This window comes from Coturnix japonica, chromosome 13 (assembly GCF_054131305.1).
Source record: "Coturnix japonica strain WE chromosome 13, WE-NBRP24, whole genome shotgun sequence".
Lineage (NCBI taxonomy): Eukaryota > Metazoa > Chordata > Aves > Galliformes > Phasianidae > Coturnix > Coturnix japonica.
In genome coordinates, this window is record NC_140675.1 from 1,309,881 (window position 1) to 1,333,197 (window position 23,317).

General features: G+C 39.5%; 1 protein-coding gene across 1 annotated transcript in view; it reads right to left on the minus strand.

Annotated features, from left to right (window-relative positions):
• LOC146758554 (cytosolic carboxypeptidase 4-like) overlaps positions 1 to 23,317 on the minus strand; it is a 253,527-nt gene that overhangs the window by 21,402 nt on the left and 208,808 nt on the right. Inside the window, exons 3-5 of the mRNA XM_085514561.1 lie at positions 17,639 to 17,768; positions 13,152 to 13,283; positions 9,833 to 10,009 (exon numbers count right to left, since the gene is read on the minus strand). Coding sequence (XP_085370687.1) covers positions 9,833 to 10,009; positions 13,152 to 13,283; positions 17,639 to 17,768 — 439 coding nt within the window. The remainder of the gene's footprint in view (positions 1 to 9,832; positions 10,010 to 13,151; positions 13,284 to 17,638; positions 17,769 to 23,317) is intronic.

A 23,317-nucleotide genomic window follows, 5' to 3' on the forward strand; every position in this document is an offset into this window, starting at 1 on the left:
TGATTAGGTAAATGGCCTCTACCACTGTTTACTCGTATCTGTCAGAATCTCTAGTAAACAATTAGTACTGGCAAAAAGGAAACAGACTAAAAGAAGTGAAAGCCACCTCTTGACAATCCATCTATTACATAGATTCTTCATCAGTGTTATGATTCACTGTCCTCTATGCTCTAATTATCACCTTTTCTTTACTATTATACCAAGATGGGTTTTAACTAAATGTGTTCTCAATTCTTGATTAAGCTTTTTTTGGGATATGTAACAGAATCTATTTTAAAAACATTGGTTTTAAAATTTATAATACCTCCGTAATCTTTTTTTTCTTCCTCTTGTGGTCTGCTTTATTTATAATACATCCTCAGTCCTGGACTATTATCCCATATTAAGGGAAAAACATACATGAACACATGTTAATAGAAATGATGCGCTCTCCCTTATTAAACGTAATTGGGTCATGATCACTGGTGTCTAGGTAACCACCAACTCTCACACCGAAGATTATTTCACCCTTTCCTATCATAGTGTGGTCCAGAATAGAGCTATATTGGATACAACATCTTTTGTACTAGAAAATAATCATCTGTAATGTTCGGAATCTGTAATAGAATTTACTGCTGCCTACACAAAATCTCAGGTACATAACACCTAGACAGAAGTCTCTATGACCACTCTCCTCTATGACCACTGGAAAGCAGTTCGGTTTATCCATCATTTACACAACCATTACCTTTCCATCTTTTCTTCCTTCTCTCAATTTCAGCTCTAAAAAGTTGTTAGATAATAACAATAATACATCTTTCCTTTTCACCAAGAACCGTACGTATCCCATGACACACAACTGCACTCATTTCCACATGCATCATCTAAGCTCCTCTTGGTATCATATTTGTTTGCTTTAAGAAGAAAGTGTGACGCCAAATCACACTTACACTTGTTTATTCCTTTGTCCATTTTTCTAAGTGGAACTCGCTTATGATAATTACTTGGTTGAAAATATTTTAACGATTCCTTGTCTCACTTCAGCAGCTATTCATCAAAGATTAATATTCTATACTCCAGAAGCTGCCTGTCTTGAGTGTCTGAGAGTAAAAGAAATACTGCAAAACATCAGCACTTGGATGTCTCCAAATTCTCCTTCTCTCACAACTATGAGTAGCCAACAACTTCTTTGATCTCTACTGTCTTCAGCTCGTTCACCTCTCATCTGTCCCCACTTATAGTATGTATGTGAATCACTTTTTAATTGTCCCTAATGTCTGCATTTCCATAGGCTGTGTGCTGTAATTTCTCTTTTCTGACCATGCATCTTCACTTGCAGATAGCCACCATCTGGCATCACATGCATCAAAAATTTCTTCCTTGGACAAAAATTAGAATATAGCAGGTTTCTCTTTGTCATCCATATGTGGTATACAACAGAGCCTCTCACCTAAAGATAAGCCATGAAGCTCCAGAAATATCATGTCTAAACATATTGCCTTCTCTGCCTCATAGATTACCCAGCACAAGCAACCTCTTTCATCTGTAAGTTTATCACATTCAGAAACACATATTTCTCCTCCGTTATTCAGAATTAAAGTGTTTGCAATTCAGTTTGGTTTAATTTACTTTGGAAATGAGTTAAGCCAAATTTAATTAAGGCCACCTTAATTCTGCTTCAGAGTGTTGACATGTGGCTTAATGTGGTTTAGCACAGGACTTTCCACTTGCTCCTTTAGCTAATTCAGAGGTACTTACCTGCACATTCTCATACAAACTATTATAGAATTCAGCCTGTTTTAATTAATTATCAAAACAGAAAGGTAACTTGGTTGCATTGTAAGTATTTTTAAGAGAAGAACCTGCAAGTTACTAAATCTCTCTTTAAACCAACAGAGAAAAAACTAGAGTACATCTGAAAATAGCAGGCAGACGAATTCAAATTCGTACAAGGAAATAATATTTAGCACTTTCTGATCCCTGGAACAAAATATCAGGGGACCAGATGGATTTCCAATCATGTGATGCTCTCAAATCCAGTCTGAATTCTTTCTTCTATGAAAAATCTTACACAAACACGAGGGTTTGGTACAAAGCTGCCTATGTAGTATAGGAGGTCAAAACCAGAAGAGCTGATGGTTCTTTCTGGGACCATAAGCTGAAATAAGTGTTGTGGAAGAAGGGAAAGAGGAAAGACAATGCTATCAGTACAGGAGCTTAGCACATATGAAAAAAAAATATAAATCTCAATTGGGAACATAAAAAAGGAAAGACCAAAGAGACAAGAACTGGATGAGAAAAAAAAAGAAGAAGAAAGGATGCACCTACAGATTTCAAAGTTGGCAAGAATGAATAGAGTTAGTTTGATTTCTTTTTGACAAGACCAAGGGACCTACGATTGGATCATCCATGAATAAAGACAACAGTGGATGTGGCAGAGAACAGCAGATTAAAGAACCTGGGAGCTACAGCAGCTGTGAGAAGTACAGTGCAGAAATCAGTGGAGGGACAGAATGGAGGAGGAAGTGAGATTAAATTTCAATATATAGTTTACATTCAATATTGGACAGCATATCCAATACCACTAATATCACTAGTATGAACTAGTGGAGTTCACTGCTGCAGGAAATCCCGTGTGGGAAAATATTACGAAAGGGGACAGAAAAGTGCCATAATTATCAACAGAGAAAGTTGCTCATTATCATTACCACACCCTCGAAATAATCAGGCCTCATGCTGCAGCATATGAAGCAGAAAGGAGGCAGGTCAGGTGGGCCGGTAGGATTATTTCTTCTTTTCCATGTCTTAGTGTAATTGAATCAGTTGCACTACAGCCTGGTTTTGTTCTCTTAGGAGCCACGAGGAACCAAACACTGTATGAGACAGGATACCTGATCATATGGACCAATGGTCTGATCCAGCATGGCAAATGTTATGATGCTAAGAGGGGTAAAAATCAATCTTCGCAGAAAATCCTGTGTATAAAAGACTTTGAAATTTAGATGCTTCTAAAATCCATGCAGAGTAAAAGACAAACGTGGCTCCTCTAGCCTGTGCTTTTGCAACCTCCCATTCTTATTTGCCATGCCTGAGGAGTTCATGATTAGACTATGAGCTTCATCAAAGGGCAATTTTCAGCTGCCAAATAGATTTGTACAATAAATCCACATGGGACCAGATTAACAAGCAAGAGAGACATCAGAAATCAAAAACCTAGCCGCTGTAATTCCACTGAAAACTTGAAAGGATGATGTGCAATGATATTTAGACTTTTAAAGAGACACTGCCAGAATACTACAGCTAGTTTTCATTAGGAATTTTGCTTTTCTGTCTCACATCCTTCCCAAGAGTTCTTTTCATTAGCAGACTTAAATCCCACTTATATTCAAGGCTGCACCGTTCAGAACTGTTCAGTGGGTTTCAGAAAGAGTAACATTTCATCCAAAGTGCAGCATCTTTTCCATGCAACCATAAATTAATTAATTGCAAATGAATTTTTTGATTCTAACATCTAAGTTGTCTGGGTTTGCAATGTCAGCACCTGGGAATCTTCGATCTAATCCCATCCACAACTCCCAGAAAATGGGTATGACTGAATACTTGCATTTCTGATTCCATGTAGTCTGGCTTTTTATTTCCTAGGGAAATAAAAAAAAAAGCTTCTAGGGAAGCAGCTCGATAACTCTTTCCAATCTGTACCTACTACCACCTTTCTTCCCAAGAGTATGGGAAGACTGGGCTGCAACCAAGCATCTAGAAAGGTTTAGAAGTAGTTGAGGGAGAAAACAAACAAACAAAACAGGTATCAGCTGTTTATGGTATATTGGAAGGGGAAAAAAGAGAAATATCAGCATTCAGAAATGTACAGAATCAAGGTAACATCTGTTTTCCTTTCCTGGGTCCCACAGAATCTGCTGTGTTCCTTGGTTTAACAAATAAACCAGCTGCTAACTAGGAGATGCTCACATCATTTGCAAGTAAAAGGAAAGAAACGCAGGGATTTGTTGGAACAAGCCCTTTAAGACTAAGCCCCAAACAGAAGTGGTAAACATCAGAGCTACAGCAACTGATCGATTATATACAGTAGTGGAAAAGAGTTGAGAGAAAGAGGGGAGCACATGATGGCTCTGCTTTGCTGTTCCAAATACATCCATGTCTAGTGTACCTCCACAGAACTAGATGCTTCCAACTCTGCAAAGTCAGATCTACAATGACCTCATCCCATCATTACTTTCTGTTGTGCTGAAGAAAAAAAAAACAACAAAACCTAAAAAACACCACTAACAACAAAACACAAAGCAATTACAAACCACAACAAGGGAGGGAACCTGTTCTCCAGTTACACTGACAGACAGCCCTCGATAATCTATCAACAACAGAGACAAAGGAACTGATTTAAGATGCTATTACTTCCAAAGGGCTCAGATTGTGCTACTCTGTTTATTTAGGAGTTGGAGAAGTCGAGATCCTATTTGATCAGCTTTGAAATTGGTTCCAAAAGGCTGAGAAGTCAGCTGATTTTTCATTTCTCTGTAGTTCAAGGCCATATACATTTCTCCTTTTGTTTATATCAACAAAATCCGAGTTAGGATATAACACTCATTTTTTCTGCCAAGTCCGTGGAGAGTTCTCATCCAAGACTTTGCTCATCTGACTCAATCCAGCCTAAGAGGACCAGAAAATACAGGTTTGTGGCTGCAAGCCACAAGCCCTGGTGCTGTGCTTGCAGACTAATCATTATGTTGCTCTGGCCATCCAAGGAAGATGAATGCTCACCGTCTCCTGGTTGGTTTGCTCTTTCCCATGTGCCTTTGCTCATTTCCTAAATGCCATTAACCTTTATATCGTTGCATTAAGTGAAATCGTCAAGACTAAAAGGTACCATTAGAATATCTTGAAAACTGAATCACAATTTACTGAAAAGGATTGGTGGGCACAAAAGGAGCATGAAAATACGGAAAACAGGATGCAAACGTTTGCAATGGGCAACAACTAAAGAAAACACAATGAGCTGAAAACCTTAATTTAATCCTTCACTCCTTAGATTACTACAAGATAACTATTTGTTTTTCTCTTATACTTCTCTTACAATTACAGCTGCTTCCAATTTGAATCACTTTGGACCAGAACTGGAAGCAGAACTATTTAGAAAAAAAAAAACAAAAAAACATTCTTCTATATTTCTTAGCATCTGCTTTTGAATGACGTGCCCAGGCCTCAGAGGGTTCACTAGATGCACGTTTTAGAGATGATTTTTTGGATAGAAACTTCTGGATGCTTGTGAAACTTACTCATACTTAGGAAAAGTGTAAAACGTGGGAGACAATGGAAACCAGAAATAGGAAAAGCCTCAGATTTCAAAGATGATGTAAACAATTTACTGGAATGCTCATCAGAAAGCCCAGAATAAACTCCATCTCTTTTCATTTCCCTTCTGCAAGTACTTATCAAATACACTCTGTGGCAAGAACATTGCTGCAACCATTTCTGTTGGTGCCTGAATACTGGCATGAGTCCAAATTAAAATTATTTGCAAGTTTGTGCACTAGGCATCCAATTACAAGAATGATATACAAGAATATCATTGCTTCTGTATGCCAGTAAGACAACGTTATGCGACTGCAAACTCCCTCAAAACAACCCAATTTCTGACTATCGACTGTAATAAACTGCTTATGAATAAGGCATACATAAAAATTCCACAGAAATATAATATGTGATACGCAATAATAAGGAAGATAAAGAAAATCTTTCATTGCCTATAGATAACTATAAAGAAACAGAACTGCAATTTCAGGGACAAATGATGTATTAGTAACAATTTGGTTATTTTGGACAGAAATGGGTCAAACCAGAGCAGTCCACCTCTGAAAGAGTAGCAAGAGGAAAGGCTTTCATCTTGGCATACTGCTTTATTTCTGCCACACTTTAACGGCAATTCACTGGTTCATTCCTTGTATAAAATAATTCAGTAAATGCTAGCCAGGTTACAGGGGATGGATAATGGCAGCTCTTCCCATTTATTAGACTCTCATCTCTGCAGTTACTGTATAAGGGGCCAGGATGCAGAGCTTTTCATCCAGTTCTGCTACCCGTTTATCAGCAGCTCCGTCCTTTTATCCCTCAGCATTTAAGTACTTCCATCTCCGAAATACAAACTATTGGCTCTTATCTAACAAGAAAGTTATCTTGGTTTTATGCCAGTATAGCATAGGAAAAACAAAAAGATGCAATTTATTAACCTTCTAAACAGAACGAGACAGACTTCAGCAAGATGGCACATGATTTGTGGAACACACGTTACATGACTAATGTCACATCCTCGCTCACACGAAGATGGCTCACAGAACCTTCAGGGACATTCACTCTCACAATTTATCTGGGGTGAGTTTTGTAGAGATGGGGGCTTCTAATTGTTAGACAGGCCATGACTTTTGACAGTTACTCTGGCCAGGCTCCACCTGCCAATTGCTGCCGTTACATCAGGCACAATTTTACCTCTAATTTCTCCTACTGTAAATGACTGGAGAGAATGCAAGCAAAATCAAATCAAACCAACCAACCAACCAACAAAACAACATCAGTTTTTCCTCACCTCTAGCTTGCTTTACCAGTTCAGTGAATTGAGTAGTTGGACTCAAAAGAAGAAAAACTTTTCCAACATGAAGATGGGTTCTATGGAAGAGCGTTCCTGAAATTCCCCAAATCCTCCTTTCAAAGGTGTTTTGAACAACTATCAACAATTTCTTATGAACGTATGGCCACTCTGCTCGGTGCTGCTCTCCCTGATTCCATCATCTCTGCAAATGGATGGCTTTTCCCTCTCATCAAGTCGGATAATAAAAGTTGGGGCATTCAATTCCCCTCATTCAGAAGCATTAGACTGGACAGAATTAATTTTTTCTCTTGACTCTCCCAAAGACTTTCTTCAAAAAGGGATCCACGTCACCAGTAAAATCTCCTTCAAAGGGTACTGTCAAAATATCTGGAATAATTTAAAAACTCATTTGTTACTCCTTGTTGCGTGTATCCCTTTGAAGCAAGAAGCTGAAGTCTATTTACATCAGTACTTCATCTCCTCTACCAGGCACAACATGTCAAGGAAAATGCCTTTCCAACACCACATGTACTGAGAGAGCACGGAGCTGAGTTTTGAGATTTGCCATGTTTCTACTATATCTGTTTTGGAACGCAAATGTATACATGGCTCAAAATACATCAAACTCGTAGGATGGTGAATACAGTTAGTAATCTGAACATCCCAGTGCAGTACGTTACTACAGGCGTCTTAACTAGTCAGCCAAGAATCAAGAAGAATAAAGTGTAGTACAATAGGATATGGTAAAACAAAGAGCTATGCCAGTTTAAAAATGAATCACACTGAAGAAACTTAGGAGAATATCCATATGCGTCAGTGCAGATTTGATTCTTTTGGGCCAATATTTGCTCCCGATTGTACTGAATAGAGCTTTCTATGGCACAGCCTTATATTCAGTATTCTGCAAACCAAATAAGACAAGATGGCTCAACAAAATCCTGCAAAAGGAGGACAGTAATACAAACCTGGAGGGCAATAGGTCCAGTGAGGGAGTTAATACAGACTGCATTCACACTGGGAGAGAAATGATAGGCAGTTTCTGATTACTTTTTGATTGTGAGATTGTAAACTGGTAGAAGTAGGAAGGAGAATTCCTTGTTGAAATGGACTGCTTTGTTTTAGGCAGCTTTCAAATGGAGACACTGCTGTTCTAAGACTCAATTGGACAATCCAGACAAAATCAAAGAGAGTCTGGATTTTTTTTCCCCTTCTTTTCTTCTTCTTTATGTTGAATAAAACCTTAGATAAGATCAATAGTTTCTTTAGTTTTATGTTTCTCTTCCTTAAGGGTAGATGGCTTATTGCATTTCCATTGATCACACAGACAGGGAGATTCAACAGAGACAAGTCATCTTTTCTTTTGCTCTCATTTCTGCCCTCCCCCCATACCCATTTGAAATCAAATGACTTTTAATCGAGGCTGGGGTCACAACTGTTTCTCATTTACATATCACTAGTAACAAATTCATGCCTTATTTTTCACTCACTAAACTGCTTTAGAAATGAAAGTCACATTTCTATACATGATATGCCACACACCGTGCAATCGAAAAACTTTAGGAACTTCTTTTCTGGGCCTCTCTATCAGACAGGTTACCTCAGCCCTCCTACAACATTGCTCTGTGGTGAGAGGGGGCTTACCTGACAGCCCTGTGTATTTAATATTTAAGCTTCTTACAGTCTCTACAAAGCCTTCCTCTGTTTTTTCCTAAATCCTTTGCAAACTCCCTATCAGATATGTGCAACTTCAAGCACAAGAAGTTTGTATCTCAGTTTACAGTCAGCAAAGCAGCTACATTCACCATTATTTTCACCATTTTCAAGAAGGAAGAAAGTCAAAGATCAGGATCCAGAACTGCTACCAACACCATTAGAAGCCTGACCACCAGCTTACTGAGTGGTGGTGCACTTGGGAGAACGTTGCATAAAACATTTTAGATCTGCTGGCACAACTTATGCAAACTTGGGTTGAAAATACTGAAGGAAGTAGAGAACAAATCATTAGACACTGATATAACCTGATGTCCAACTGCTTTTAGATGTTACTCAGATTATCTAGGAAATGAGTTAAATTCTCCATGGAGATCACTAGGAGTTTTGCCACTGACATTAGTCAAGGTAGAATTTCTCCCCACTGTCTGAAGGAAATTTAAAACCCCACCACAACCTGTGGTACCTATTGCACCCCATCAGCACTTCTCAGAGTAGGGAGCACTAGGTGTAATGCTCAGGGCAGTTATATTCTCTTTCTTTAAACCATCTTCAGATATTTCTTCTGCCTTTTCTATCTAAGAAATGATGTGAGTATAGTAGAGCACTGTTAAAACAGTAGCTGAGTACTTGCTGGCCACATTCTATGGAATGTAAAAGGATTAACATAGAACTTGCAAAGAATAATTTGAACGTCTTATTAATTGTTATTTGTAACAATGGCTTTTTCCTTAAGGGTCTTTTCGGATCCTTAACCACATATTAATGCTGTATAGATAAGGATTGCTCCCTAGTGGGAGAAATAAGGTGGAGCACAGAATCCCTTCCATGGAAAGCAACAGGTTTGGGAAAGGAACAAAAAGAATTCACCAACTGAGCAAGTGGAGAATTATGTACAGCTAAATACAATTACCAGAGCTCAAACCATGTACTTAAAAAGTGCCAAGAGGCTCCTGTCTCTGATGCACTCAGCACAAGTACAGCCCTTCCCACAGTATCTGGAACATCATTTGGTAAGAAATTTAGCTCCATTTAGTTCACAGTTAAAGCTGTGGCTTCAGCTCATAGATGAGCTACCTTTGGCTGTCAGTAACAAACTCCAAGTGCAGAATTCTCAGTGCAGGCTCTTAAGTTTAGCCAAGCAAATGCCCAGATAGACTGCAACAGGAAGTGTACGACTCCTAATATTCATGTTAATTACCTCAGATCTACTGTGAATACCATTATAAAGACACAGTCTGTATCATCTCAAAAACACTCCTTCATTCAGCTCAATATTTTTGGCATTAGACTGGAATTTCTTTTTATTTCACTGTCAAATGAAACCTCGTAGCAAGGAACCTACTTCCCTGGCATGGAAGATTAAAAGTGAAGGATCGTGGAAGGATTTAACTGAGAAGAAACTCAGTAGAATGGCTACACTTATATTATAGAAGGAAGCTGGCAATACCAAACAGCATAAAAACAGCACTCTCTATTCTCCCAAGCTCATTAGACACACATTAGAAGGAGTGTGCCATGTAGTTCTTTGGAAGAGGTACTTACTTTGTAGAGACCATGGCTGCAGCCGCAGTACGTGCTCTCCATGGTGTAGCTCCTCAGCACACCCATTTCTTGCCATACCACCACCCGGGCTGTTGACTCGCGGGACTTTTCTACAAGGAAGCTGCAGCTGTTCATGACAAATGCAGGGGCCACTTTGTCCAGGATTTTAGGAAGAGTCTATAAGAAAGTATCAGCAATGAGAAAATGAATCAAACAGATGTACATGCATTTATATCACAAATACATCTACAAGAGGCCTATGCTGTTTAAAGCGCGTATCACCAAAGCTACCTGTAGAAACTGTCACTGTGATAGTTCCAGTTAGTGCCAAACTGGACTCATCTTCATCCCAAGTGAAATCTTCATATTCTAATGTTTTGTTGTGTTTGTTTGTTTTTTTGTCCCCAGTCACAGACAAAAATGCTGTAAGTACATTTGGTACATCCCATCCAAAATGATGTCTTTGCACATCCTATAGTTTTGGACTGCTGAAGTCACTTATGAAGCTTTATTTTTTAAGCTGCTTCAACATTAACTACATTTTCCTGTTCTGCCTAGAGGGCTGCAGTCATAGCTCAGCACACAATGTTTCCATTCTTTCCTTTCCAGCTCCTCCTCACAATTTGACAAGGGATTCAGCTATAGGAGGAATTTTGTTTGAACACAGCACACAGCAAAGAAGGGGAATGCATAATCCCACTGAAGGTCACAGATAATTATAGGAAAATAGAGCTTAGCATTTAACTATCTTGCATTGTGAAATAAACCAAACTATTCTCATCTGGGATCAAATGGTACATTGAATGCACTCTGTATAGAAAGCGGCAATAAAGAGTAAATATGAAAATTCAGTAAAATTACCTCTTAGCTCTGAGTGATTTTCTTATTCTAGAAATCATTTTTCTCAACAGCAGCCTATAAACACTGCTAATACACAGCGCTATCAAATATTTCTATCAGTGTGGATGCAACACTTCTTCATGCTAACTGTAAAAGTATATACTAGATACCTTAACACTAGGTGTACTCGGTGTAGAAATTGGGCATTTACATACAAAAGCACATATGTGCATATAAACCTTTGTGCTTGCATCCCAGTACATGCCCAAAGACCATCCAGTGAAGAGCTTGTAAAATAAGAACGTTCATTATTTCTTTGATGACAGCTTTCTTAAACTTCTGAATGGAATGGAATCATACAGAAGGAGTTTCTGCTCATTGCTAATGGCATTGACCCTCAAATTTCATTCAGTTTGGGCAGTGAAAGCCAACCAGCTAATTTCACTTTCCAATAACAATCAGTGAAACTGATTGATTCTAAGCAATTCTAGTTCCACTCTGTTGAGCTTTACATCACAGTTCTGTACAGGACTGCTTGGTTTCATCAAAATTGAGAAAATAACATTTAATAGCTGGTCTTCTCTTAAAGGATGACTGACGCAGAAGATAAAATCTTTGGCCTAAACTGTTCTGCAATATCCACTGCAAACATCATAATCATACATACCTCTGTAATAAGAAAGTAAATGTTATTTTCAGCATATCCAATCTATAGCTATGAATGGACCCTACCAGTTCTGTAAGGTACAGACATAAAGATCTATAAGGTCCATTCATCAGCAGAAAAAAACCTTGTGAACAGATAACTGGAACAAAGTGAGAGATTACATTTCAAACCTGAGACCAGCATGAGCCTAACTCTTAAGTCAAGATCTACAGTGTGCTATTAAGAACTACAGCATTCCTTTTCCTGGGAGAATACCGAACAGAGGAATCTTTAAAATTGATTACTTGCTCTGAACTAAACATCCACTGCTTCTGAATTGCCCTCAAAGTACAATTTGCTGCAAAATATTATGATTCCGAGCAACACATCCAGGTTTTCCTGGAGCTGGGTTAAAAATAAAGCACAGTCACCCAAACAATTATAATCCTGAACACAATCATGAGATCCAGCTAAACTGCGTGTGAAGGTTCAGATAGTTTTCATTCTGTCCTTATCTGAAACAGCACACAGATTTTTGTAAATATATGCTATGAAGTACCATAATCAGATCTCTAATCCAGTTTAGTTTTTAAAACAATTGAAATTATATGCATAATCAGTCTTCTATATTTGATTAAATAAAAACGCTGGCAGGTAACAGTAATGTCTCTGTAGTCAGGACTCATTTAGAAGCATTATCAAATCTGAATTTAATATTCCTTTCATTTTACCAGCTTTCACTGGATTTCACACTAATAGTTCTTTCCCCTCTGCTTTTCTCATTAATTACCTTTCAATTGTATTTCTGGGAGGGTGAAAACGCATCTTTTCAAAGGATTCTTTTATGACAACACATTACTTTGACCATGCTCCCTGTCTCTCATACAGCTGGATTTAGCATGCACAAAAACGGGGGTGCTGCCCATGTCCATAAACCTCCGTTCCCATTTGGTCAGAATGGAAATAGGATTCTTTACTGAGGTCCCTTCAGAGATTACTGTCAAAGGGGCCTGGAATGGTGATTAAAAGGAGAAATCCTGAAGTTGGGTTTTCCAATGTCAATGCTACGCATGTCATCTGAGGCCAAGTATTAGGAAGTAACAATGCCTCTTTCTCCCACGAATCAAGGGCTACAGCAAAGGCTGTTCAAAAGTCACAATTTTCTTGAGGTATTTTGCTCATATTTTTGGGAAGTAAATACATGGAGAGCAGGATCGTCCCCAATTACTCATGGGAGGAAGGAGAGAAACTTCCCATATTTTGCAATCACAAAGCCTTTCATCTAGGCCACTGCAGATTCTTGGACACCCTTGGAGGCTTGCTCTTGGTTTCTTCATTGCAGATTCAAGACAGGCACCAGATGCTGAAAGCAGCATTTGAATTCTGTTTGTGTAACAGTGAACTATCCTCAGCCTTTTCAAGCCCACTGATTTCAAATACAACAAGCGATGTTCTGACTGTAAGCACCCTTCCTGCTTTTCCTTGTGAAACAAGTGTTTCCACGGGGACTTCTCGTGAGTTGAGGGTGAGAGAAGCACATGTATACTTGGAACTTATAAAACACAAAAATACAACATTTCTATTAGTCAGCGGCAGTGACAACAAAACAGCATCTTAATGAAATGAATTAGAGATCCACCTATTGACAATATTCTCGCAGATATCTGGTGCATGAAGATAGTAGGAATCATTTAAACTTTTCTGGATCTCTACTCCTCTGCTGCAAGACAAGTTTGCACCTACCAACAGAACTTGTGATCTGACCTCATCTTAAAGAGGGATGTAGGTGCACATATATGCCAACAACTGTAGAAAGGAACAAAGCAGACCTACCCTGTAGCCAACATCTTCTGTGATAACTGCTGTGTCGACCACGCAACCTGCTTGCCACAAGGTCTCTTTGATACTGCAACCATAGAGGAACACATTCTTTTTCTGGGAGTGTCCATGGTAGTCACAGAACACCTAGGGAGGAAAGAAAGGCAAAATCTGTAATACTGAAGTAAGCTTTGTGGTTCTTCACAACAGACACTATAAATACTAGAGGATTGTATGTGAGGAATTACACCTTTGTCAGTGCTCTTCAGACAAACTCAGAGCAGAGCTCTGGGCCAAGCCTATAATCAGTGTCAAACTTTGTTAGTCAGCCGTACCTCGTTTTACCTATTGGAACTGACATGATCTCATGAATCCAGTGTCAACACCGGTGCATTTCTGTCCACAGCAGAAATAAACATGACATCTGTGCAAGATTCCATGCCAACCGAGGAACCTGAGAGTTCATGGTAACTTATGATACAACGGAGCAATTTGTTGGGCTCCTCTGACTTCTCAACTCTAGCATTAGCCTCAGGAGATTTTAAAACTGCACCTTTTGCCAGCAATTAATCACCTTGGCTTCTTTAAACACAAAAACTGTGCTACACAATGTTTAGGAAAATGTAATTGTGCAGTTGTGTAAAAATGTATTGTATGTGGTCAGATACTTACATGAATTCCTGGACATAAAGCACGGGACATTATCTTTGTCAGACAAATAATCTGATTCCACACAACGTAATGTATCTATTTAATCCATCTCTCATGTCAGCTATCATATAAACTAGGTACAAGGTACATTCCAGGTTTTAATGGAAGTTTTGATTGCCTTCATAGGCACATATCAACTTTGATAAAAATGAAAATCACGATTTAATGACCCAAGAGGAAAATATTGACCCAAGTGTTAAATAATAATCAATCTCATTGCCCTCCGGAATATGAAGTCAATATAGACACTGCTGTTACATATATTCTCCATGTCTTTATCAGAAACATTCAGAAATCCAGCAGTGAAAAGACAAGGATTTCTAAAGAGAAGAAATTGGTTTGTTTTAAGGCAATATTCATTGCCGATTAGAAAGGAACATCGTGATATCATTTAAATAGTTTTCTGAGGCATCTATCAGAGACAAAGGGACAGGTGTCATAAGGTAGGGAAGCACTGTGGATCAATTAAAAAGATGAGGAAGAAAGATACATATTCTTATATAAACATAGACAGGAGGAGAGAAACAGATGGAATAGATCAACTTCTTCCACCAACTGTTAAGGCAAGTTTTACCCTAGTATGCTTGTTTAGTAGTTATACAGTAACTCAGTTTAGCTGCAGCCAGTCAGGAAGTTTAATTACCTAAGGAACTGAGCATTTAAATTCCTCCAGCTGCTCTGACAAGCTGCACGTTGATTGGAGATGCTAAGACACTCACACGCAGATTCATCCCACAAGTCCTAGTTAACAGGACTGCTATAGCCACAGAACATCCTGAGTTGGACAGGACCTGTAAAAGGATCACCCAGTCCAACACATGGGGCTTATGCAGTCCTACACTTCAAGCAACTGCCTGAAAAACAGGGAATTATCCCATAAAGCCCCCTTCTAAACAGCTGCATTTATTGGTTCTTTTAATGACAGGCATTTTTCCAGTTAGCGTTCCATCTATGCTTCCAGCAATACAGTCATAGATTAGTTTAACCACAGGTACCAACTAGAATTTACTCCTATGAATATCAAAGAAGGTTTTATAGCTGTGGTTCTATTTTGAGGCAGAGATCCCAGCTCAACCAGGTATCAATTACCTGCCAATTTACAGAATTACTAACATGCAAGATGCATATATTATTACCTAAAAGATTACTTATCAGAAACCACACAGGGATGATCAGCTGCTCAGATAGCTGTGCTGCCTGATAAGCAGGAGGTCCATAATTCTGCATCTCAAGAGTGAATCCTTAAGTGACAAGTCTGGAACAAGCCTTCCATATTAGTAAAGCATTGTAAAAGCCAGGCTCTGTAACACCACTATTTCATGCCATGGGATGAATCCATGACTGCCACCCACCTCCACAGCAGAGAAGTCAACACTACTGGAAATGTTTCCATTCCATTTGTGTATCATATATACCTACATTTTAATTAATTTTACTGAGCACTGCAGTTATTCTCAATGTTTATGACAAATCGTTTTGTTTTTGTTTTTACAATGCATTCTTCTGCTCTATTTTTATTCTACAGAGTAGCTCAAGCCTCACCACTCAGCCAAGACAAAACTGTATTTTATAGTTGCAGCACCCAATGAAGAACTTTCCTTGGGTTAAGCCTGGGCAACCACAAGGTAAACTTGAGACCTACCCACCCCTTTTTTCTCTCTATCCTTCTTGTACAGCTGTGACACCAACACAAAGTCAAATTCCAAGTCTGGTGTTCACTGGGGTATGACTCAAGACACACATGCAAATTTTTATCTATTTAAAGTAATGTGCCAGCACTGAGCACCACAAAGGTAAGGACTGCTTTCAAACTCAAAAACAATCCCCCTCATGACTCACAGAATCAGGAAGCTTTTAAAACAAAGGAAAAGCAAGACAGAAAATGGATGCAAATACTCTTTTTTTTCCTTAGTAGCTTCGTGAGAGGACCCAATCTCAGACTGCTGAGGTAGACACGTTTAGGATGCTTTGCTCACAAAAAGCTATGTACTTGCAGTCAGATTCTGTTTCCAACCTTGATAGAATATCTCAAAAAGCAAACACCGCTTTGTGTCTCCTGGTCCCTAACAGCATCTTCCTGTCCCCTCCAAAAGTAACTTGCTCTTTGCTGCAGCTTGATCCCTCTGTAAGAGCTACACTTTTCCTGTTGCATCCTGCAAGTGCACTGTCAACTGTAATTCACAAACTGCACATTTCCTCACCACGAATGCTCAAGGGGAAAAAGCAACATCTCTTTCCCCTTCAGTCCTAGCTGCTCCCAAGCTTAGCTCTCTGATACTCCCGCTGCTCTCAGTTGAAAAGAAACCACCCTCAGTGGAGAGTTGCAATACTACAGCGTATCCAGCCCCTTCTTTTACTAGGGTTTCCAAAACCAACAAGAGAAGCAAAAATAAATAAACAAATAAAGCACTTAGATGGCTGTTTTCTATGGCTGAAGTTACCAATTAAAATGGGTTTGGTTTGAAAGGCCGCTAACTTTAAAGTTATTTCCTTTTCACTTTCAAGAAGCTTTCCTTTCCTTTGAAGAAACTGCTTGCGCATCCCCAAGATAAATTAAACTAATTCACTCCACAGAAATCATTTGGCTATCAGTGAAATTGCCTTCATGGCATCTTGGCAGTGAGTGAGGGCAGAAGAAATCCAGCTTCTTCTGGAGTTGGGAAAAGACATTTGCGAGCATGTATAAACCAAAATCAATGTACTCTTCAAAGGCAAAGAAAAAATCAGTTTACCACGTCTGACATACTGCCTGTGAGTGAGAGACATGATACGATCAATAGTCTTACTTCACTCAGCAAGATGAAAACTTCCACTGGGCGCATGTTCAACTTCATGCATCTGGATGTGACAGGGATGGTTATGATAAATTTAAATTAAAAAGGCCCAATACGATTAGCACAATAAAACAAACTGATCAGATGTAGCTCAAAACCCAAAGAAAATGTAGGTGGAATAAACTCTCAGATACAAGCTGAACTTCCAGTAGATTCCTTGGAGTGCAGAGCTCGATGTCAGGGCTGTCATTTAGGCCAAAAATAGCATATTTCCACAAATATTCACTTAAAGAAACTCACAGACATTTTCACCTTGTCTGAGGATTTTCTCATCAAGACCAGAGTGAACAGTGCATCTTAGGACATTTCCTGCCTAACTGGGGCTATAAGAAGCCAACTTGCTGTTCCATCCACTTCCATTCTGTTCATCAACATTTGAAACCATCAGTGTTTTTTTTTATCCTGAGGTCTCAGAACTATTCATTCTGTTGGGCATCAAGACCGAACAGATGGGGACAGATCCCAGACATATGCCAGTAGTATCACCCCTCATGAACTTCCGGTAGTTCCCCCAAAAAGTCATTTTCTTCTCTCTGAAGCAGCAGAAAAGTTCAACCATTTTGAAAGCTAACTTGTGTTTCTCTGATTGCACAGATTGCTCCAGTTTGGGCTTTTGCATGATCCATTCAGACTATGTCTTCACAGAATTTCTCCTGTCATTGCCAGAAAGATAACAATAACTTACTAACAATATCTAGTTTAGCTGAAGTACTTTGAGGATACTAAGGAGCTGTAAGGAATTTGTATTCACTCTGCAGGTGCACGAAGACTCTGAAGTTTGGAGTTGGTTAGAAGATTCAGTAGATAACCCAAGACTTTCAAAAACACCCCACAATGATGAAAGTATAGCGGTATAGTATGCTTTCCACATCTCTAACCATAAAACAGGGCTGTTGACACAACTGCAATAATCCATCTGCGTGCAATAACCCATAGAAGATACAGGGAGTTACTCACCACAGGGGCCCGGTTGATGCTGCGCAGATAATACAGAAGACCTTTGGTGTGGTAAATTGTTGGATGGAGCTGAGAACTGGGAGTCAGCCACTGCCTGTTCAGATCATCTCCACTCAAGGAACAACGGTGGCTGAAATCACAAAGCAACACATCACAAACAAAAGTTGATTCCAAAGAGTTCCTGATTCTGGCAAGACCTGGCACAAAGATGGGGAATGCCAATTAAAACACAGATCAAAGACTTTTAACACTGGGTTGGAATGAATCAACAGTCGGTACATTTCAGAGGTGCGTACCACCATGCAGATTTTATCATCCCCTTTCCTTCCAGAATTCAGACAGTTACAGCCCTGAAAATAAATGCAGATTTTCCTTTACTTAAGTACATACACAATCAGGACCACTTACAAACAAAATTACCTTCGGAAACGCTCTAAATTCTGCGCTATCTACAAAACTCACCCAGCTTACGTGCACAGCAAAGGCTTCTCAAAACCTCCACAGCAAATAAGTACATCCAACTCCTACTCATTCTAATTGAAGACAGGTGCTTGAATCTCTTCGACCAGCCTGAAATATGTATGCACTTAAATGAGATGAGCTGGATATCTCATTTAAGCTCCTCCGCTCATGAGAAATGTAGCTATCTGAAGCACATCAAGAAGATCTTGATGCATGCTACATCATTATGTGGAACAGTTACCTAGATTCACTGCAAAGACTGGATAAAAAGCTAAATAAGGATCCTAGATTTGCACTGAGAAAGTGTTTTCATTAGTTGGATTGAAAATATTCTGCTCCTGACTCAGTGATCAGTGAAAAAATCTGCAGGATATTTGATTGTAAGGAGCAGCACATCATTGTACAATTTTGCAGAATCTGACTAATTTCCCTCATTAGTGATTGTGTGCACTGCAGAGCCTAATTATTGTAAGTACTGGACAAATTTCTAGCTACAGAGTTACATCCAGCTTTGCTGTTCCAGCCTCCTAGTCACAGAATAAGTACAGATGTATTCCTGGGGACACAATCTGGCGGTCTGAAGATAGAATCTCGCATTGCAACTGGGGTGCATTGCATCCAGCGTTATCAGTGAGCCTTGCAAATAATGCTTGCAGAAAAAAGGTCTTAAGGCTGGAATACTTCAAAAAATACTAGATACAATGGAGAACTGGTTAAGAAAGGAAAACAAAGAAACAATAAAATCCACTAAAAATGTCATACATTTCTAATGGAGAAAAACAAGGTCTCTGATGCCATCTTGGGGTTTCTGGCAACATCACAAGACTCATTCTGACTTTACTCTAGTTTCAGTGTTACCTGAATTCCCTTTTTTCCTCATAACCCACAGCTGCTACATTGCTCATTCTGAAAGCTGAAAAATATTGCCAGTAACAAAAGCATGAGAAGTCACTGAATGCTTCTACCAAATATTCTATGTAAAAACATGACCGTTTCTGTTATGTTTCTTAATAGCCCTTCAGGCAAAGTTACCTGCAGGCTCACCTTTCCTGACCTGCAAGAGAACAGATGCTCAGCTGAGATTTACAAGTGTATTTCTGCCAAGAACTTGTGTGCATACACAGTTTCCTTCCAGCAGGCGTAACTCCATTCTAAAAGTCACTAAACAAAAAGCCAGTTTGTAAATATATATATAAATTATTTTTCTTTCTGAACACAAGAAGAAATTAGATGTTCTCTTAGAAAAGGAGGCAAGAAAAACTAATCGATCCTGTTGCATTGCAGTGTTTCTCATTGCAGCATTAGATTCTGCTATGGACTGTGGTCTGGAATGTAGGGCTGGTTCACAAGCACATCTTGTACACAGCATGCTGACATGTTCATAGGTCACAGTACCCTCACTCTTCAGTCTTTACTCTGCCCATGTTGCAATTTACCAATTCCATCATTCTGATACAAAAGGAGGTTCTTCCTAGAGGAGACTCTATGACAGTTCAATTGCCCCATGACATTCACAGGCTAATTTATAATGGAAGGAAGGTAAAATCTCACCAAGAAGGCAAGAACTGGGAGGCAGAGTTCAGTTTTGTCCTCCAGTGATTAGTATCTTCGCTCATTCGAATGACCTTTAGATATTAGCCCTCTGCCTGGCAGCCTGTAGCCATAGCTCTGAAGGAGATGCAGAACTTTAATTAAATTATGAGACACTGATTTTTCCAACCTCGCTCACTCCCTCTGACCATACTGTTATAGGCTGTTTATTTTTGGAGATCCCCACCAGCTCTGTTCCCTTGCTCCTTTCCTCCTTCTCTTCCTCTCCTAATAGCGATGACATTCACAGATAATGGTTTTGTCCGTTATGCTCTGCATCCAAGGGTGAAGGTAAAATATTAAGCTGATCTCAAGTGCTGATAGCAAATAAAGAGACTGGAAAGCTGAGACTGGCTTTCTACATTTGGCAAGATTTAATGAAATTCACTTCTCAAACCAAAGGCATTTCTCACAACGTAGTTCCAAGCTACTGTATTTGCTTTAAGTGCTTTATGTCTTCTCTCCTTTGCAGCATTAGTGAGACTACGTGACAGCCTGGATGGGACTCCCAGCAGCTCAAACCAAGTGATGAAAATGTTTGCCACAAGGAATTCCAATAGAGTAAAGGAAACTCCACCTCTACCTCTAAACAGATTACCCGTAATTAAATTGTATTTCTCTTGCTCACAAGTCTGATGCTTTGGATTGAACTTCTGTTATAGCTCTACCTCCTTTTCTACCTTTAAACAGTTCTTTGACGGGGGTCAGCATGTGGGACAGCTGTTAGCTGCCTCCTGGGGTACTGCTTGACTACCAGAGCACAGAAAAAAGGAAACTATTTGCTCCTTTGTTCTACATAAGAACTGAAGTGGCTCCATTAAACGTTCGGCCACAACCTTTGAGATACACGATCCATTAGTGCTACTGTAGAAAGGATCAGTTCCACAATTTGAAGTAGTTTGTGTAAATATCACACATCTCTCCCACCAATCAAGACCAAACACTTTTGACCTTCTCCTCCAAGCAGACTCTGGGGCTGTAACGTTTCTGTAAGTAGTTCTAGAATAACTCAGGAAAAGCCACAGAGCTGGTAGAAGATGGGACCCTCAAAGCATAACTAAGGTGTTCTAAAAACGTACGTAGCCAGAAAACACTGCCACAGTGATCCACAGCAAAGCACCCAGCACTCACAACTGTCTGAGGAAAGAAACGCTTGGGTTGTCTGCCTTTCAGATATACTAGTGCCATGCAGCCCTGGAAAATGAACAGAAAGTAGTCAAGCCCACACCCTGAAGCAAAGATTTGATGGAACACGCTCAGCTCTCCTGTGACTGGCTGTGAGCAAAGAAAACTCAACCACAGGTGAATTTGTTGATGACTGTTGGTTTCAAATATCAGTACACATCATCAGTAATACTCCTGCACCTCTGCAAGCCGCACCTCTAAAGATGTATAAAGGCAGGTAGTCATTCTGAACTGCAAATGGGAGAACTACTCTAAAAAAGCCAGATCCTTAAAATCTCAAATTGATACACCACAGTCATAAAGATGAGGTTGAGTTTTCTCTTCTGAATACACAGGCAGTAAATGCACTTCTAAGAGAAGCATTAGACCTTGCTCTGAAGGCAGGGACACCTCACAGAGAGTTAATGAGAAAGAGGTTAAGTTGCTAAAGCACGGACCTATTCAGTTAAAAACAGAATGATATTTTAAGTCTGTTTGCAATTTTAAGACCTTGCTTTTAATCTTGTACCTCGAAGTCTGACATCAAGTTTTAATGAAGATTCATCCTCTTTTTTTCTCTCACCCTTAGGTCTGCTTGGTTTAAGAGCAAAGCAAAAGATCCCTGAGCGCCTCAGCTTCCAACTGTACTGAATTCTGAAATGTCTTTGGACTGGGAGACATGAACTAGTCCTAACCCAAGGCTGATATTGTCAACAGAACCCTTCAGTTGGCTGCTGTAAGACTGGTTCGATGCCCTGCATGGAAAGAAAAATGAGAGGGGAAAAAGAGAGAAGGGAACACATGGGGAGGAGAGGGGAAAAAAGAAAACAAACACCAAAAAACAAAACAAAACAAAACAAAAAAAAACCACTAAAACAAAAGGGAAAAGGAAATATGAAATAAAGACATGGGGGGGATAAATGTAATGCACAAGATATTAGACCAGGAAGAAAGCGAGAAGTGGAAAGAGAGGAAAGTCACTTTTTAAAGAAAAGATGTTGCTGTGCTTGGAAGATAAAATGATTCAAAATCTCCTGTCCATTACAGATAAATGGAAAGACAGGGCCCATCATATCAAATGAATGATGTCAGGACTGATAATAACAGCACCTGGGGCACAGTGAACTATGAAATCTAAAGGGATGCATTGTGTTTGATATGTAGAGAGCAACATCACCATTCACTGTGCATCTTAAAAGCAGACAGCAGTACCAGCACAGGATAAGAATATCTATAAAGGAAAGTAGGCACAAGTAAACATCAGGATGCCGTTGAACAGCATGTGGCAGCCTCAGACAGACACAGCATGCTGGACTTATAAATAACTACTGCTTACCCAGGATGGAAGCAAGAGGAATATTTGCATTAAGGTGTTTTGGTCTTGCAATTAAGAAAGCTCAGATCAACCTGAGATGTGAGTACATGTGGAGAGGGCAGGTGGAATCGTGAATTTTCTTGATTGTTAACCTTTTCAGAGAACAAGGCAGTGATGTTGGAAAGCAGCAGAACCAGTAAAGCCCTCCCTCATAATTAAAAGGAAGATGTGACAGAAATAGAATTATTTTTTTACAGCCTGAAGTCCATGCGCTGGAACTGACTACATTCACCATACATTTATTCCATGGAGATGCTCATCCAATGCCATCTAGTCGTTGCATTACAGCATTGCCCTGCGATGTCTATGGTCATTCTAGAAACAGGAAGCCCCCACAACAACAGCAATATTGGAGGCTTTAAACTGTGTGCAATCCAATGAAACACCAGCTTATGGCAACTAACAGTCTTCCATTTTCTGAAATATCTGCCTTAATTGCATTAGAGAAATGTTGAAGTACTGAGTACTGCTTCGTAGAGCTCTTCATATAATCCATTTCATTTTATAGCAGATAAATATACAGATAAGCACTACAGGACTCTACAGCTGGAATCAAAGATGGGGAAAAAGAGGGCAAGGTGTTTTCCTACTGTGCTCTGGGCTGCATCATTAATTTCATAGTGAAACTTCTTTCCCATCATTTAAGTGAGCTGCTTAAAGTTCCCTCTGGGATACCTCACTTGGGCATCTTGGCAAGCCACGGGGTTTCACTGAAGAAATGTGATCCCTTCCCCATTTACTTCAAGAAACAAAGGGGGCAATGTTCTTTCTTTGTTCAGGGATTGAAGTTACCAGATTTTCATTTGTTCACAGTGAAATATAGGTGAATATCTGCAAGGCATATATACAGGCACCAATGACCAAAGCAGTTTCCATCCACATTACTGCAGCTAACAATTCACTACTGATCATAGCTTATCTCTTAGATGACACTCGTACTATCTGGCTGCCAACCAACTGAACAAGGCCACTGGAAAGATCCTGACCACTTTAGACCACTGCTGCTCAAAGACTTTTCCATTTCAGCACAGATTAATGAATCCATGATGTGTTGTACTTCCTCTTGAGCAAATGGTGTTCTAAAGCAC